The 17,972-nt window shown below is 36.3% G+C and overlaps 1 protein-coding gene across 1 annotated transcript in view; it reads left to right on the top strand.

The window, feature by feature from the left end:
• MYO16 (myosin XVI) overlaps positions 1-17,972 on the top strand; it is a 285,335-nt gene that overhangs the window by 163,564 nt on the left and 103,799 nt on the right. The window contains exons 17-21 of the mRNA XM_030458595.1: positions 491-602; positions 4,200-4,317; positions 5,050-5,121; positions 5,802-5,943; positions 14,132-14,204. Coding sequence (XP_030314455.1) covers positions 491-602; positions 4,200-4,317; positions 5,050-5,121; positions 5,802-5,943; positions 14,132-14,204 — 517 coding nt within the window. The remainder of the gene's footprint in view (positions 1-490; positions 603-4,199; positions 4,318-5,049; positions 5,122-5,801; positions 5,944-14,131; positions 14,205-17,972) is intronic.

Here is a 17,972-nt window from a genome sequence, read left to right as displayed (position 1 = left end):
GCTGTACACTTACTATAGTGTCTATGTACTTAGTTACTACTTTGTTCTAAAAGATGCCAAGTGTACTTGTCACACATTCAGCTGCTAAGGGGGCAAATGATCATCATGGGATCAGGCACATAAGAGCTCATTTATTCCCTAGACAGCAGGAGGGGAATTTAAAGCTGTCAGACTTAGCAGAGAATCTCTTAAAATTTTCCTTCTGAAGGAGAATCTCTGGTAGTGCAAGAATGGCAAAACTGCCAGTGGTATAAATTAAACCTGAAATTTTATTTTGCACATAGGGCTAAGGCTGGGCACAGGGGGAATTCTTAAACAGAAGCTTAAGGAAAGAAATACACAATATTTTATCACAGGTACTGTTCCTGCTAAGGCTGAGAAAAATCTGTAATAAACCTCTGGTTAGGAGGTAAAGCTGGCTTTAGAACTCAAAGGTTTGATTGTGCACCAGCCTTTTAAATACTATATATGCTGTGTTTCCTCTGTGCAGGTATCTGAGCCAGACTGGACTGGAAGAGACTATGTTAACAGCCAACCCTCAAAACAGGGAGAAATTAGCTGTACTAAAACAAGCTCTAGGTGCTCTGGGATTCAATACCCTGGTAAGTTACACAAGCTTGTGTTATTTGTGGCTAAAATCAACCTATTACTTAGTTAAAAGCAGGCCATAAGGAACCCTCACCAGTAGCCTTTTTGTGGGGGAAAAAAAAGTGCCTTTCTGTCTTTCTTATTTTTTTTGCTGGTTAAGACCTGGAAACAATATACAGTACTAGTTCTCTCCGGGGAAATTACTGTAATCACTTTTAATTAGACACAGCACCAACAATGTAAATCTTTTTCATTCTTAAAGACTCACAAAACAGCTTCAAGGTATAATACTCCAAACAATTAAATTACATAGATAAAAAGAAATAACCAAATCCCATATGAGAGAAACCTCATAAAACCCACAGGAATTTTTTCCTCTCCCTGATTATTTCCTTGTCCCTTTTAATTTGTGTAACACACATTCCAAGTGCCTTTGCAAGCAGCACCTGAAAAGAAGTAAATACATACTTAGCCAGAAAAAATCAGAGCTGGGTAACTTCAAGAAGCTAGCTTGAAAAAAAAAAAAAAAACAAAAAAGCAGCATGAAGTTGGGTCTGGTAGTTGTGTTTAATCCTATAAAGCTAACAAAGACAGAAGAGGACAGAGGTCTGGAGGAAAGAGGTGTGAGGGGCAATCGGAGAAAACAGAGGGCTCAGTTTAAGAACTCATGTAAGATATGTAATTCCCTTCAGGATACTTGAAGGGAACCAGCTCCCCATATTTTCTACATATGTATATGCTACCTAACACAACTCTAGCTGGGACATTTCTGCAAAACAAATGCAAAAACAACATTACTTCTAGAAGTAGGTGAAAAAGTATTTACCTCTACATAATATTCAGCGTTGTAAGAAAAGCAGAGGAAAAGTTAATGTGACAGTGTGCTAGATTATTAGAAGAGGTGGCAGGTGGCCAACAGCTTTAAAAAAAAGTATCAAGGGCTATCTAAAAAATTGTGAGTTTACTGAAGCTGTTATTTAAGTATGAGTTAGACTTCTGTGGTAATGGTACATCATGTAGTTGTTTGGTATTCACAGTTAAATTAGTAATAAATGTTCTTTGGTAACCTCTGTCACCTTTTAATAGAAAGAAAAATGTTTATTTTTTTTTTAATAAATATTCATGTGGTCTTGTACAAGACTGAACACATATAGCTATATTTGACAGAATTATCCCTTACTTTTAGTGGTTCAAACTCTGTACCTGTGGACTTCAGTAGCAAAATTTCCAAGCAGCTCTGCATTTAGCCCAGTGCTCATGGATGAGTGGATCTCTCTGGCTCATTCATTAATTTTTCTGTTCTCTTGATGAAGAGGTTCAGACAACAAATAAATAATTGAATGCATAATGAATGAAATTTTAGAAGCCTGCAGAAGCAGTCTCAGAACACTTTACCTACAGTGTTCTTCCAGACCCAGCACTTGACTTTGCTCAGAGTTCTTCCAGACCCAGCACTTGACTTTGCTCAGAGTTCTTGAAAGGAGATATGTTGCCTCACAGAAAAACGTAAATTACCTTCAAGACTCTTCTGTCTCCAGGAAGCATTAGAACTGAGTTGGCTAGGAATCTGGGAAGCTTCAGACTACTGCAGGTTGGTCTCCTTTGCTGGAGGTTAGAGGAGTATATATAGATAAAACATATCTCCTAAAATTTCTACCTCTTACTTCTGAGATACATTGAAAGGTCTGTATGTATTATTCCTTGACTATTTAGCCACAATTAATGATAGAGTTGATTATCTTTTTGAAGAACTGCATAAACATTCCTTAGCAGTCATCAATGGTGTCTGGAAAGGTATGTTTCTGTTTATTAAAAATTGTTTTAAAGTGGAGGGAACATGCATCTTAGGGGTCAATAAGAAAGTTTTTGAGAATCTGGGATGTGAAGTAAACCTAAGGCCTGACCAAAATCCCCAGAATAAATAATTATCCCATCTTGCTGCAGCTCAGTGTTTCACACACATCCCCAAACCAGTTCTGAACAAACTAACAAGCAAGAAGTGCTTTGTTACACTGTGCCATTCCATCTTGCCTAAGAGGCCTTCCCAAGAATCAGGGTATATAGCACCCTAGCTTGCATGCCATATTAGTATGACATTTCTTTATTGTAAGACCTATCTTATTCAGACTTCACCTGTGCTGGTTTTTTTTAATCTCCAACTTTGGTACTGTGGAACAGAAAACTATACTCTTGCCCTATTTACATCTGTCTCATACAGTATGAGATTTAATTTCTTGTCTTAAAATGTTGTTTAGAAAATCAAATGTACTTAAGCAGCACTTGAGGTATTGTAGTCTGTATCTCAGAAAGCCTGTAAGCTTTTTCTGATGTCCTCTGATGACAGATGGACATATTTATTAGATAAAGGAACAAGAAGAAAAGCCCTTTTTTTTTTTTTTTCACCTGTTGCTTTTGAGAACTGACGAAAAGTCATCCAAGCATGCTTCAAGTGTGTTCTGAATTCGTTGTAGTCCGTTGAGAATAAAGGATGTAATTTATGTGGTTTTTAACCTTATTTTGAAGATTCTAGTAAGTGCAACTTTTCAGTGTCACTTCTAGTGTTTCATTAGAATCTGATTGCAAATATTAAAAAACAAAAAAAGCCAAGAATTAGGATTTAGCTTTGCTGTGCATGATGCCACATAATGCTATAGTGAATATCAGGTTTTCTGCTTTACAAATTTGAAGGAGTACCATTTTTATATAATTAACCTTAAAAAAACATTAAAAAAACAGTATTTTCCACATCTTGACATTTTAATTCGTATTTCATAAGGTTTTTTTTGTTTGGTTTGGTTTGTCTTGGTTTTTTTGTTTTTTTGTTTTTTTTTGCGTGACTTTAAATAATTTAAAAATAAACAACAAAGTCAGTTCTCATCTTACTGTGGTAAAAACAAGGCCAGGAAAAACCCGGCCTTGAAGTTAACCACTTCAGATCCTTAGAGATGTCAGAACATAGAATGCAACCATTGGTAAAGTCAAATATGTGGGTAGGGATGGTTACTTTTGTATCTTCTAGACCTTAAATACAGCTTTTGCAACCTGGAGCTTGTTGTACCTTAGAACTGGATACTTAGTTTCTTAATACAGTCGCTGAGTTAAAAACAAACCTTTCTATTCCCAGATACAGATTTTTTCTTGATGGAAATTCTCTGTGCAGAAGATACATTTATTTCTTGCAGAATAAAGATGCATTTATTTCTTGAAGAATAATATTACCAATAAGAATTATTAATAAGACTTCTCATTAGAAAATATTATTTAATAATATTAATTAATAAGTGTGTTGATACTATTAATATTGTTCAATAATATAATTAATGATATTTCAGTGTTTTTTATTACTTTCTGAAAAACTTTCTTAACTCGGTAGCTAATGTGATTTACATTAAAACAAAAGAAAAGGAAAATATTATCTTGTTCTTTTCTATAGGGCAGTTCCAGTTTGGTTTCTAAATCCGAATTTCCTGTTAATAGTTCACATACCTTTTGACCTGGCAAACGCCAGTGATGCAAACCAATATAATTTGTATTTCTGTAAAGCATTGCCTTTCCCTGGTGTGCCAGGCAGATCTCTTCTTTCTCTTTAATTCTGCATAAAACCCCTGCAGGAGGTAGAGAACCTGTTTGTAATTCTCTCGGCGATTCTGCATCTTGGAGACATTCGCTTTACGGCTCTGACAGACGCTGAGACAGCATTCGTGTCAGACCTGCAGCAACTGGAACAAGGTCAGTAAGGTGTGACCTTGGAGTGTCACAAGCAGGGCACTTGCACTGATCCACCGACAGGTGGAAACACAGTTCCAGGGAGACAGGAAAAAGGACTTCTGAAAATTCCTGAGTTACTGTGGGAAGACAGTAACCAGTTGAATCGGATGTTTTAAAAAAACTACAGATTTTTATGGGACAAAAATTAAAGATTAGTATTGAAAACTGTCTAATTCAATGTCATATTTAATCATTTAATTTGCCAAAAGAGATCGTGCAGTGCACTGCGAGCAGGTTTGTTTTAAAACGCTCTTGTTCTCCTTGTCAACAGCTGAACCATTTGCATTGAACTGAATTCCTTACATTCAAAATCTATGTCTTAAAAGGGTTTCTTGTTTTCATGCTTTGAAGTCTGCCCTCTTGGTCACTAACAAATCTCTTCAAAGTGGCTTATGGATGCAGAATGTCAATAAGTAGCATACCTTAACTCTAATATGAGAGAAAGTCTGCCAAGCCCTGGGGAAAGTCCTGAGTAACCTTCAAAGAGGAAAGTGAGCTGTTATGTAAACTACACATACATTCAAGCTTCACAAAGTGCTGATTATAGTAATCCAGTTTTGTGTGTTCATTAAATTTTCTTTAATGTGGGTTACTTCACTATTAAAATATACCTTCTACATAAGAAAATCTGTTGTAAAAAATAAAACACGCAATAGAGCACAAGGCTTTCTTTAAATTCTCTTTTCATTTCAGTGGCAGGGATGCTGCAGGTTTCACCAGATGAGCTTGCTTCAGCCTTAACAACTGATGTTCAGTATTTTAAAGGTAATCTTTTCCAAGTTCACATTCTCTTAGATCAGAACTTGTGGCATTTTGATCCTTCTGACTTGAGAATTTTCAAAGCAGATAATTCTTGTTTCTTTTTTCCTATTTGGTCTTGTAAATTTCTCTTTAAGGAATACGTAGGATTATCTCTCATGAAATAAGTCAGACTGAGACACTGAATTAGAAATGGCTGAGTAATATGGAGTAAAGGGGTTTCACAGTCTGATGCTGATGGATTCCTAACTTGATTAATCTTAACGGATAAATCAAAAAAATGTTGGGTTTTTTTGGGGTTTTGTTTGGGTTTTTTTGTTGTTATTGCTGGGGTTTTTTGTTTTTTTGGTTTGTTTTTTCAAGATAACAGATGAGATATTAATGCTAGGAACTAAAGTCAACAGGAATGTCCAAGGGTGGGGTTTGGCGAAAGTTTCAGAAAAGTGAAATGCTAGTTCTGAGTGATACACATGCCCTTTTCTATTGAAAAAAAATACAAAGGTACATATTTTCAAACATCATGTGAGTATTAATAATTTTCTTCTCATCTTTCACTGGAGGCTTCAGAAGGAATCTATCACCACACGTATGTTTGGTATAGCAAAAGTAAAAAGGGTTGAAGGGCTTAATGTGACTAAAGTTACTTAAGGCATGTTTTCATCTCCATTTTCTGCTTTCTGTCCTAGGTGACATGATTGTACGGAGACACACAACAGAGATTGCAGAATTTTACCGGGATCTCTTGGCCAAATCTCTATATGGTCGTTTATTTAGCTTTTTAGTGAACACAATCAACTGCTACCTTCAAAATCAGGATGAGACCGGCAGGTAGGATTGCCATTCAGACTTTTAGGTGTGTCATTGCCTGTTCAGATCTAGATCTATAAAAGAAATATAATTCCACCAGTTAAAGTGTTTTATGATAGCATGCAAGTGATGTTTGGATTGTTAAATCAGTGGCCATTCCTTCAGCTGTTTCCTTAGTATTGGTTTATTTTTTTATTTGTGTAGGGGAACATGGCACTTTATGCAGGTGATTGGATTGGTGAGTTAGAACTAGTAGCCTCTTAAGAGTTGACAATAGAGAATGAGCTAAGTCATTCAAGAAGCAAAAAGGTACTTGTGTTTTTTCAGTGCAAACTATACTTGTTCTTTCTCCCACAAATTATGGCCTTAGTACACAGTATTAAAATGGAAATTTTGTTCAAATGCCTTCAAATCAGTGTTTGAACTTAACCAAATTAAATGTTCTAATAATGTTCTGGGTGTTTCTAGGTTAATGTGTTAAATTTAATGCTTCTGCTATCCTGTGTGGCTTAAAAAAAACCCAAAACCAACAAACAAAACCAACCCCCCTCCAAACTAATTAATGGGCTTCAATGGAGCAGCCAAGAAACAAACAAAAATAAAAACATAAGACACTAATCCTGATTAGATCATCATATGCATGTGACTTAACCAAGGTTCAACATCTCACACGCTTAAATGAGCTTTCCAGTGAACACTAAGTACAAGATTTCTTGGTTTTGATAAATGGAACTCCACAGACAACAGGTTTGGAACTTCCAGGAAAAAATAGGTATTTTTTCCTTTTATAATAGAAGTATTTATCAAGTGCCGTCTCTTAGAGTTTGAAGATTTCACAATCTTATCTATTTGTAGACCAGGTAGTAATAAACCCCATTTCACTTCTGTAGGCTTAACTAACAGAAAAATCTTCCATGCCTGAGTAACTCAGAGCGTTTTTCATGTAAATGCTTTCCTTCATTATATAGACCATTTGAGTGCCTTGCTTCCTTCTGGAGGCAAAGGGAAGTTTAGAGAGTAACATGGAGTGGTTTTACTCATCTGTTTCTGATCATACAGCCCCTTAGAATTGCAGGCACTTGGACAGCCAAGTTAGAGCAAGTTTCCAATCCATGTCCATATTTGACATAGTGTGTTTATATCAAGAAAGGACAGTAGCATGTGGTCACATTCAGTTCTTCCCCATTCATTCCTGGGACATAGCTCAGTGCATGTCTGTTACAGAGAGTAACCCAGCTCAGGTATTCCCAGTTACAGTGAGCTCATTTGTAGTGGGTGTTGAGGTAGAAATCTACAATCAGTATATTTATTAAAATCATCTGAAATAATTTTTCAATGTGTAATTTTGCATATTTAAAAATTTACATACTCTCAGACTAGGGGGTTGTGTATCTCTGCTGTTTCAGTAATGTAAATCTATAATTTCCAGGTATCATAGGACCTTCAAATAATGAAAGTTAAAGATGTTTATATATTGTTTATCTTGTAGTCCTCTTTTAGTGCCATCATACATTCTTTTACCTTGTGGAAATAATTCTGATTGGAAGTATTTCTACCTGTGTAGTAGCTTGGAGATTATGTAGTGTTCTAAATCCAAGCTAAACCAGGGCATTCCTGATTTTGTCAGGAATGAGAAATCTGCAACAGTTAAGTATTATACCAATGCATGAAAAAAGGAAGCTCTTAATTTAGGCTGGCCAAAGGAAGCCAACCAGCTCAGATATATTGGCAGTACTGAGAAGACATACTTACTTTCAGCAATACGAACTTAACCTCAGTTCCCTTTCCAAAGCTGAGTGAAAACGAAGTTGACTCTCCTTCATTGCTATTTCATAGAATCATAAGATGTTTTTTTTAGGAAGGGACCTTAAAGATAATCTAGTTTCAAACCCCCTGTCATGGGCAGGGACACCTCCCAGTAGACCATGTTGCTCAAAGCCCCATCCAACCTGGCCATCAACACTTCCAGGGAGGGAGCAGCCACAACTTCCCTGGGCAACCTGTGCACCACACAGCAAAGAATTTCTTCCTTATGTCTAACCTAAATCTCCCTTCTTGTCCTCTTCCTACATGCCCTTGTAAAAAGTACCTTCCTGTATTCATTGTAGCCTCTTCAGGTACCGGAAGCTCCCCAGAGCTATTTCTTCTCCAGGCTGAACAACCCCAGCTCTCTCAGTCTTCTGATCATCTTTGTGGCCCTCCTCTGGACTCACTGCAACAGTGCCATGGCTGGAGGCCCCACAGCTGGACACAGTACCCCAAGTTGGGGTCTTAGCCAGCTTAAGATAAGAAAATACCTCCCCCCACACCCTTGCTTTTCTTTGTTCCATCTTGAAGTAGTAAATCAAAGTATAAGAAGTTCAATTTCCAGGTTGGATTAGTGGTAGGCATTGCATGAACTTGTGATTTTTTGGATCAGATTTACTTTACATACATCTGAGCAATTCTATCAGTTAACAGCATTGTACTTTCAGTTTGGTGCAGTTTCAGTAAACTTCTGCTTAAGGATCCACCAAAGACATTAAATAAAGTGTCCAAATAATGCTGGTACATTTCAGGAAATACTTCATTCTCTGGTCAGAAACTTCTACTTACTACTTATCAGGTGGCATGAAACCTGGAATAAATTTTTTAACTAATTTCTCTCATTTTGTTGAGAGGTAGCCTAATTCTACTTCCATCTCACTTCAAGCAATTTATCAAGCAATAAAATCAGATTAATTGGCTTAGTAATTCTAAGAGAAACATTTGTTCTTGATATTTTTGAGGAAACTAATTACGTGGGTTTCACTTTTATGGTGAAGTTACTTTATTTTCGTCATTAATTGATTTATATTCACCATGTAAAACCTTGCAGCTGGTTTCCAGCAAAGGTAAAAGTGATGCTTGCCAAAAGATCTGAGGGAAGTGGAGACAGTTCTATGAAAAATTGCAAATACAAATCTTTGGAGTTATTAAGTATAGAGGATACATATGTTGCCAGAATCCAGCAAATTCATCACTTTATAATACTATCCAATAAATAAAATGCAAGAGTTTTAACGACAGTGTTAAGTGAGATAATACATCTTCAGAAATATTTTTCTCCTTTGTAAGAACTTCCTGATGATTTGTCTAGTTAGAACTAAATTATAAACATGGGTGCTAGTTTGGACTGGTTGTAAGATACCTTTGAGATCTATTACTTTATTCATCTTGAAATCCCCAGTGATTCATTGAGGAGAAACTCTTTCTGTGATTGGCCTCTAGAAAAGCTATAGGAAATTTGTGTTTCAAAGGAAATGTAGAATATTTCTCAACAGGTATTTTCTGAAAGCTTCTGTATTCTGACTATGTAATTTTATTCCCAGCAAAATTCAAATACTGCCAGAGAGCTGCAACATTTACTTGGGCAAAGAAAAGCTCTCAGGGATCTCATTACAAATGTCTTAATACACATTATCTGTTTTATAGAATGGGATATTCTAAAGTAGAAATCTTAGTTTTAGGAAAAAAAAATAATCAGAGCTTAAACTAAAATATTTCTTTATCTTTTACTGAACCCAGTAGAAGAGAGCTGGGAATGAAGGAAGGACAGGAAAAGAGAGGTTGTGTTCAGAGCATGAACCCACAACTTAATTGCACTTGTCTCTATATATGAAGTTAGGAATATCTTTAAAACAGAAAAACAGTACAAAGTTTCTTATACAATATGGTTCATGGTATCATATTTTGAAACCACTTCAGTCTGGATCATTCCCAGTGTTCTATTAAACAATACAACATCATTTTTGAAAGCAAAGAACAAACTTTGCTTTAAAGAGCTGGGGAAGAGTTTGAGCTACTGATGAGATGGCTATAGATCTTCAGCCTTGTAGCAAAAATATTTCTCCCTTCCTACCATACCTGTCAAATCACTCAAAGAAATGTTTGTCAGATGCAGAGACAGTGTTTCTTTCCATTTTGTCCCATCACTGTCTCTATCTGTACCACTCACACCTGAGTAAGGTAATATTTAAAGAAAAATGATAGTCATTGAGCAAGATGACTGACAAATGTGGTGATGACACCAAGTCTCAGCAAATATCTCAGAATCTTAAAAACAATCTCAGAAAAATCTCTCTCCAAAATCTCAAAACCTGATTTGTTTCAATAATTGTTTGAGATGAAGAACATATCTGATTTGGTTTATTAATTCTATTTCCTTCAAGAACTGTATTTATGACCAACGTCTGTAATCTGTCCCTGTGGGACTACTGAAGTAGGATTCTGAGTGTCCTCATTCGAAGGCTAGATTATATACTCCATCTAATCCTATAAATATTTCCTCATTAATCAGTATCAGTTTATCCCCATCAGACACAAGCCAACTGGCATCCTTCCTGGTTACTGGCAGAATTTGGAGGAAGAGCAAGAAATATTATTTCTGAGGCAGATGAAAATGCACTTTAGATCATCCTGCCCCAACAGATTCACCTCACTCCTTTATGTACATAGATTGCAAAAAATTACAATGGGAATGAACCCTATGGATTTCAGATCTGAAGACCTTTTTCTGGGATAAAAAAGGAGAGATCAAATAACATTCTGTAAGTTTGTCTGAAGCATTGGGTCAGAAGTACTTTAAAGGGAATTCTGTTCACCTTTCCAGGAATGGCAAACAGGTCAAGAGAATCTCTTGATGAATGGCAAGACCATCAGACCAGTACAGATCATCAGACAGTATGTCTGATGTATGTGTTAGTTTTAGGAGTTGCCAAAATTTTTTACATAGTTTCTTTATAGTGCAGTTAAGTGTATAAGATCAAAAGGTATTTCTAGGACATCCTTACAGAGATGTCATTCCGAGGAAAATGGAGAAACTAGAACTATAGCTATTTTGTTTATACATAGGAAATACTGAATATCTGAAACATAATAAGGAAAAGTGTCAGTCATGCTTAGTAACCATAAAAGAATAAAGTAAAATAAGGGCATTTTTCAGAACAAAATGCTCTTTTCTAGTATTTGTTCCTTTAGACACTGGTGACATGTCCTTTCATTTATAAGCATGGGATCACTCATGCTTTATTTTGCCTTGGGGATCTCTGCTATGATTAATTTAAAGAAAGTAATTTTGCTGCAAATAATATGGTTGACAGCTAGACAAGAAAAACATATATGGACACTTCTGAGTCTGAGAAGAAAAGTATTATAAACCAGAGAAAGACAACAAGAAGAAAACAAAGCAAAGTAGTTTGTAGCCACATATGAAAAAAACCACTTAATTTTGATGTAGTGCTCTCTGTAGCTATTTAATTTTCAAAATCTGGGCACTATTTTAAAACCGTGAATTGCTATCACAGTTGGTAAGGTTTTGCAAATAAATGCCACAATGTAGTAACAAAATGTTGGTATTGCAGAGGATACAGAGCCTTGTTCTGATGTACTTGCCCGCTAGGCAAGATATTAATTATGTAAAATCTCCAGCTCTTTTCATGTGATGTCTGCATCTTCTAATACTAGAAAGCCAAGATTAGCGGGTGGAGCTCACCAAAAAAAACCTGGATTGATATGTTTCCCTGTCAACAAATGCAACTCCAACAAATCAAGATATTTTTGAAAATACCACAGTTTTGGTAAGAAATGTTATTTGAGGTAGTCAGTAGGCTGGCTTCTAAGGCTTTTACCTGCAGTTTGAGAAACTAGGACCACATTCCTCTTTTGCCTGGTTTGTAATAATTCTTTAGGTCCATTTGTTTAGGACTTTTCTGTATGCAATTAGTTATATATTCCTTTAGAAAAAGTAAAAGAAACTGATTTGACAAAATAAGTCATGGCACTCAACTGGTATGTAAGCAATCCAGCCTCAAATCTGTTTACTGAAGCAGACAGAAAAGTGTAATGTAGAGAAACATTGTCAACCAGGTGTCTCGAGTTGCCAGTGAGTGGGTGTGAGTCCACCTGTGCCTGATTAGAACAGGCCCCTATTGGGCATGAGCAAGACCAGGGGGCCAATAAAGGTGGGACACACACCCACAGGAGGCAACTCAGCTCACTCTGGTGCAAGGCATGGAGAGGCCAGCAGCTCGTTGAGCCTCTGGAGCAAGAAAGGCTCTTTCTGGTACACTTCTACCCTGGAAGCGCTGTGTGGTGGCTGGAGTCCTGGAAGAGACCAGCAGCTCGTCGAGCTTCAGGAGCAAGAATGGCTCCTCCCGCTACAGTGTAAGTTGTTCCATCCATGTTAACTAGCTCTTAAGAAGTGTGAAATGCAATATTTCAGCAGCTTTTCAATATTACAAAGCAGTTCATATTTTGCCTTTCCATAAGGAAGGCTGTAGATAAATGATGAAATAATTTAAAAAGTGAAAAATCAGTAAGTATTCTGAAATCCCAATGTGCTTTTTCCCCCCTAAATCTTATATAAATAACATAATAATTTTGACTTTGCAATATAAGTATAAGGTAGTTTGTTTTCAGAAATTCGTACTCTTCTTGGATGAACTGGATTTTTGAAAACTCAAGTGTGACAAGGAATTTGTACCCATGTTTAATCACTTGAGAAATGAGGCTTACATTTTAAAATACAATTCAAATTGTACTCATTGCTAGAGAGGGAGGTGGTGATATATCCTTATGCTTCTTGTAGAAATTCCCTTGGAGGCCAATCGACCTCACTATAACCTCTCCTGCCCAACAAAGCCATTCTAGACTGGATTTATTATGCAACTCTCAGTGTCTGACATTTACGCACATAACCAGTCTTGTGACCATCAGTAATGCACTGAACTAGTGTGCCTTAGAATAGAAGACAAACTTCTTGGATATAATTTTTGATGAAGGCTCTGCTCAGCCTCAGGCTTGTCCCTGAGAATTGTTTCTCCTCACTTGTTTTGTATTACTAAATCATTTAATGCTTTTACTCTTTTTGTTTGTTATATGGGAATTTATTTTCAGAGCTGGATTCTTGCCTAATTAAATGGTAGTGTTTACTAGAACTGTACTAAAGTACTTCAAGGGTGGATCACCTTTTTCTCCTTCTCATCTGTATCCTGATGTATAGATAGACACAGGGGAAATGTGGAAGGAAAAGCAGATTTCAGAAACAGCAGGCTGCAATATTATTTGTATGCATATAGCCCCGTACATTTACAAATTGTGTTGGCAAAGAGAAAACTCATCTGCCTCAGAAAGTGGCCTCCTTCTTTCTCAAGAAGCTGAATGATTTTTCCTTTACTGATTTCTTCTGTTCCAGAGAAGCATTGGCTAATGTGCAAAGTCTTTCACCCTTCTGGCAGATCATTTCATTCTGGAGAAAGTCCCACTGCATGCAGACATTCATATTGCAACATTTTTTTTTTATTTCTTTTCTTTCTTTTCTTTTTTTTTTTTTTTTTTTTTTTTTTTGTAACATAACCCCCTTCTCATGTTCTCTGTCGAATGAGACTGTGAAGAAAACAGAGTTCTCAAACCCTTCCAACCTGCAGTCACTTATTCCCAAAGCACTATGGATAACACTTCTGTCCCTTTCCCACTTCTCCTGTCCATATCCTTGGTGACTGCTGTGCCCTAAGCTTTCCACTGGGCTAAAATAAAAGCTCTTCCCTGAATGCAAGCAGTGGCACATGAAAAATGAGAAGCACTGCCAACTTTTCATTTATATATACAAAATCATCAGTGTTCGTCACGTCCAAATCCTGACTGTTCTTTCCCCTGAGAGATGTAACCTCTTGTGCAGCCTGAGCTTGCAGCTTGTACTTGATGCTGGCACAGAGAAGACTTTGGCTTCAAAGGTTTCCCTTGAAGAACATTAGTAGCAACAGTTCTGACTGTCAAAGAATTATAAACTGGAAGGGGTAACCGAGTGCAGCTAAGCAACTTTGAAGCTTCCCCTACATGGCTGTCTCTCATCTGATAGAATGAGTTCTATACTTTGAGAAACTGGACTTCAGAAACTGGACTTTAGAAATTCTAAGATATTTTCCTTCTCTAACAAATTCAGGTTTTTAAGTGGCTGCTAAAACGATCTTTAACCCTGGTTGGTTTTTTTTATTTATATTCAATATATTAGGTTGGTGAGTAGAATTTTGATTCTGTTGTATACACGTTCTGCTTGTGTATTCTATACTGTGTTTTTGAAATACAGCCTGCTTTCATCCTAGAACATAAATATTTCTGTCAGAAACAACAGAAATATTATCCACGTGATTGAATTCTTATTATCTATATTTTTTTCTTTTTTTCTTCCCAGTGACCAGGTATTTGAAATTGGAATACTGGATATTTTTGGATTTGAAGAACTTCAGAAGAATACTTTTGAACAGGTAAATGTCTATGTTTTGCTGAATTTAATATAACTGTTCATGTTAATTCTTCTATTAAGGCTTAGGGTTTTAGCCCAAACAAGTGTTTTGATCAGAATAGAAACACACATGGAGGCAAAAATTTGTTCTTAAAATATTTTTTCCCATTCTGCCTTTATGGGTGTGAATTAAAACCCTGGCCTTGTATAGTTATTCATAATTTTAAAAGAATCTAGTAAACTTCTATTATAATGATTTGGAAGAGGGGTAATACTGCACACTGCACTGAAAGATAATCTGAGCAAATCTTAGTACCATCTATTTTCATGCCTGGGAAGTCATCAATGGGCAATGAATAGGAGGACAATACACTGGATTGCAAGAAAGATCAAAATGCCTACAGATGCTTTCAAGAAAAAATAGAATGATGCTACGTTATATTAAGTGCCATTTCTGGCAGATTCACCTCTACACAACATAAAACTCACAATGTTTTATACAACATGACTATACAACATAAAACTTTTTTTAAAAAATTAATTATATTCATGGAAAAGAAATTAAACTTTAGCTCACTGAATGATTAAAAATCCATTTAAATATCAAGCTTTTTTGGAAAATTATGCAACTCTGCCCAACTTCAACATTAGTCTCTGAACACTAAAGCTCCTATGAATCACATATTTCAGAAAGCATTAGCAACTCTACACAACACTTTGAAAGTTATTGTTCAGTTGTTCATGCATTCTGTAATGCAGCAAAAGAAAATCAAAGCACGAAACAGAAAATCAAAGCATAGAAAGAACAGGGATGGCATCAACAACAAAGGACCTGTTATCATTTGAAATCAGAATTTGGCCCTTCATCCCAGTGAATCCATTGTCATATGGATCAGATTTCTCTTTGTAGTGAAATAGAAGTAACAGAGCCACATAGATTCAGTTTGTATAGCATGTTTGCATCACAACCCAATTCCAAATATTTGAAAGTACAAATAGAAGGAACATACCTCCACCTTCCAAAGAACATGTAAGAATGAAATAAAACATATTCTAGTTTGTCTGTCATAAAACTCTTTTTGCTCTTATAGTTCTGCCTTACTTGAATGCTTGATGGATTAAGGACTATTGATGTGTGCCAATATTCATAGTCATTTACTCAGTGTGAATGTCTGATTTGAAGAAAAATATCAAGTGAAAAATAAACATTTTAACAGACTGAATATATGCAAAAAGAATATTCCATAAAATATACCGAGTAATAAGGATAAATTATTCTATGCATTTTAAATGTGTCTCAAAAGAGAGGCCTGCATCTTGGGACTTGCTGGTTATTTAATCTTTTGAATCTGTTTGTCATTGTTTTTTGTCATGAAACTCATGTAAGTTCTGTAACTGACAAGAAATACTCTGAATTCCAATCTTTGGGTTAAATAATTTTCTACTTGGTGGCTGTAGAGAATGCTTGAAGAGAAAATATGAGTAAAACTAAGAAAAATGAGTAAAAAGCAATTCATTTATTACTTCTGCATAGCAAAGGTCACGGAATTGTCATGATTGGAAAAGGCCTCTAAGATCACCCTGCCCAACTGCCAATATGGCCCCCAATAAAACAAAATAAAGACAGAAATATAGACCAAAATCATATATATATTTAAATGTATCATCATGACCACTACAGCATGTCCTGAAATGCTTCATCTACATGGTTTTTAAATACCTTCATGGATGGTGACTCTACCACCTCCTCAGGCAGCCCCTTCCAGTGCCTGACTGACTACCTAATAATTTCATAGTCAACTTTGCATTTGTATTTTATTTTTTCTAAATAAATATATTTCAAGAGGCATTTACTGTCCCTCCACCTGAACTGAATGCATTTTGTTCAGTAACATTGAGTAACACTCTAAGTCATTGCCTCAAAAACTACTGAACTGCATTCCTGAAAAGACAGAACAGAGGTGAGGGCATTACAGAGTTCATTTTTATACGAGCTCTCTAATGTGATTAACACATCTGATTCCTGAAGTGACAGGCTGCAGTATCAACTAATAGAAGCAGTTTGTATCTCCACAGGGCACAGTGTAGTCATGCAGACAGACTGAAACCAGCCTGCACTCCAAACCTGAAGCTGTCTGACAGTCAAGCCTCCTTCAGTGTTCTGCCTGGGCTCCTTACCCCTGCTGATCAGCAGGCTTGTTAGCTGAGATAGGCTCCTCATGCAAAACTCATTGCATCTTGTCTGCAAGCATGCCCAGTGTCAAGGCCTGTACTTCTAGAACATTAACACTGAATGTTATGGCCAAACAGTGGAGGAGCCATAAAAATTACTTTTTCGTCATATTTAGATGAATGTATTTTAAAAACAGCATTACAAAAGTAGGTGGGAAAGTAGTGAAGGAAGTGAACTAGTAGGGAAAGAGAAGCTTTTGTTAGAGATTAGTGTAAGACAAGACATTCTTTGTGATACCAGTTTGCCTGCTTTCTTGAAAAAAAGGAAAGATTACAACTGTTTCCAAGATTAAAACCTGATTGGCCAAACCTGTGGACCCTTAAAGCAACCTCATGAATCTTTCTGGTGCTTAAAATCAAGTCAGTTGATTGACAGTTTAATATCATAATTAAGAGAGCATTATGATACTAAATCACATGTCTATTGAAGCAATTAATTTTAATATGTTGCATTTGAAGACAGTTCAGGATGAGAGAGAGGGATAAACCAGGCAGAATGACTTGTTCACTCCAGTGAGTGCGTTGGAACGACAAGGCATTCAAATATTAAAATGTCAAAGGCAAACACAGAATTGGTCTAGGAATGGTTCATGAACAATGCATGGGACAATAGATGTCAAAGAACTAGAAAAGTAAGGTTGATTATGTTTACACCAAGAATCTGGTACCTTTTGCAAGGCAAAATGATATGACTGACAGCTTGCAAGGGGAAAAGTTTTATAGACAATTGCAAAGATGACATTAGAAGTTAAAACCAGTATTTATTCAGTGTTCATTTTTCCTTGTACTTAGCATCAGCAAGCCTTCAGCCTTCATTTTATAGAACATGTGTGTGTTGCATTCTATTTATAAGAGCAAAAACAGGACATGTAGTTCTGAAACAGCAATATAATAATATATGGAATAAAAGAAAGTGAGGGGAGTTGTGATTTTTCAGTGTGAAATTTAAAAACTAAAAATTGGGGAGAAGTGTTTTTAGAAGGCACAGTCCAAGAGTTATTTCTCAATAAAGACTGAAAGCTTCTGAATTACCAGGACTCAGTGAGTTACTGTTCCATCAACTGAGCAATGGTAAATGACTACAGTAGTACTTTTAGCTCACCCCAGTTACCATTTCCAATCACTTGTTAGCAGTGATCATTAGCTTGGGAACAGCATTTTCCTAGAGAGGCTGCATACCTGCTGTGCCAGAACACCTTTGTATACAGCCACCCTGGCATATAGTCAGTGAACACAGATTTGTCTGTCCTGTTCTATAAAGAAATGGCCTTAATTTTGTGATCATTTCAGCAAATATGCAAAAATAGCTGTGTCATTTTTCAGTGTTAGTTTCTGATATTTTCTTAGGTTTCCTTGTTTGAGAGGGACTGTATTTCTTTACGTTTTGACCTTCACTCTAAAAGCAGATGATGTCTGTTTCTCTTCTGGTAGAGTTTAGAACCTGGTTAGATCATACTCAAGGTTCCTTTTCAGCTCAACTCCCAAGAGTGCATTCAAGGAATGCTGTTATCTTCTTTATACCTTTATCCTAGTATATTCTTTGACCACATGAGCATGC

Source organism: Calypte anna, chromosome 1 (assembly GCF_003957555.1).
Source record: "Calypte anna isolate BGI_N300 chromosome 1, bCalAnn1_v1.p, whole genome shotgun sequence".
Taxonomy (NCBI): domain Eukaryota; kingdom Metazoa; phylum Chordata; class Aves; order Apodiformes; family Trochilidae; genus Calypte; species Calypte anna.
Note: the sequence above shows the minus strand (reverse complement) of the source record. Positions and strands in the feature narration are given on the sequence as shown.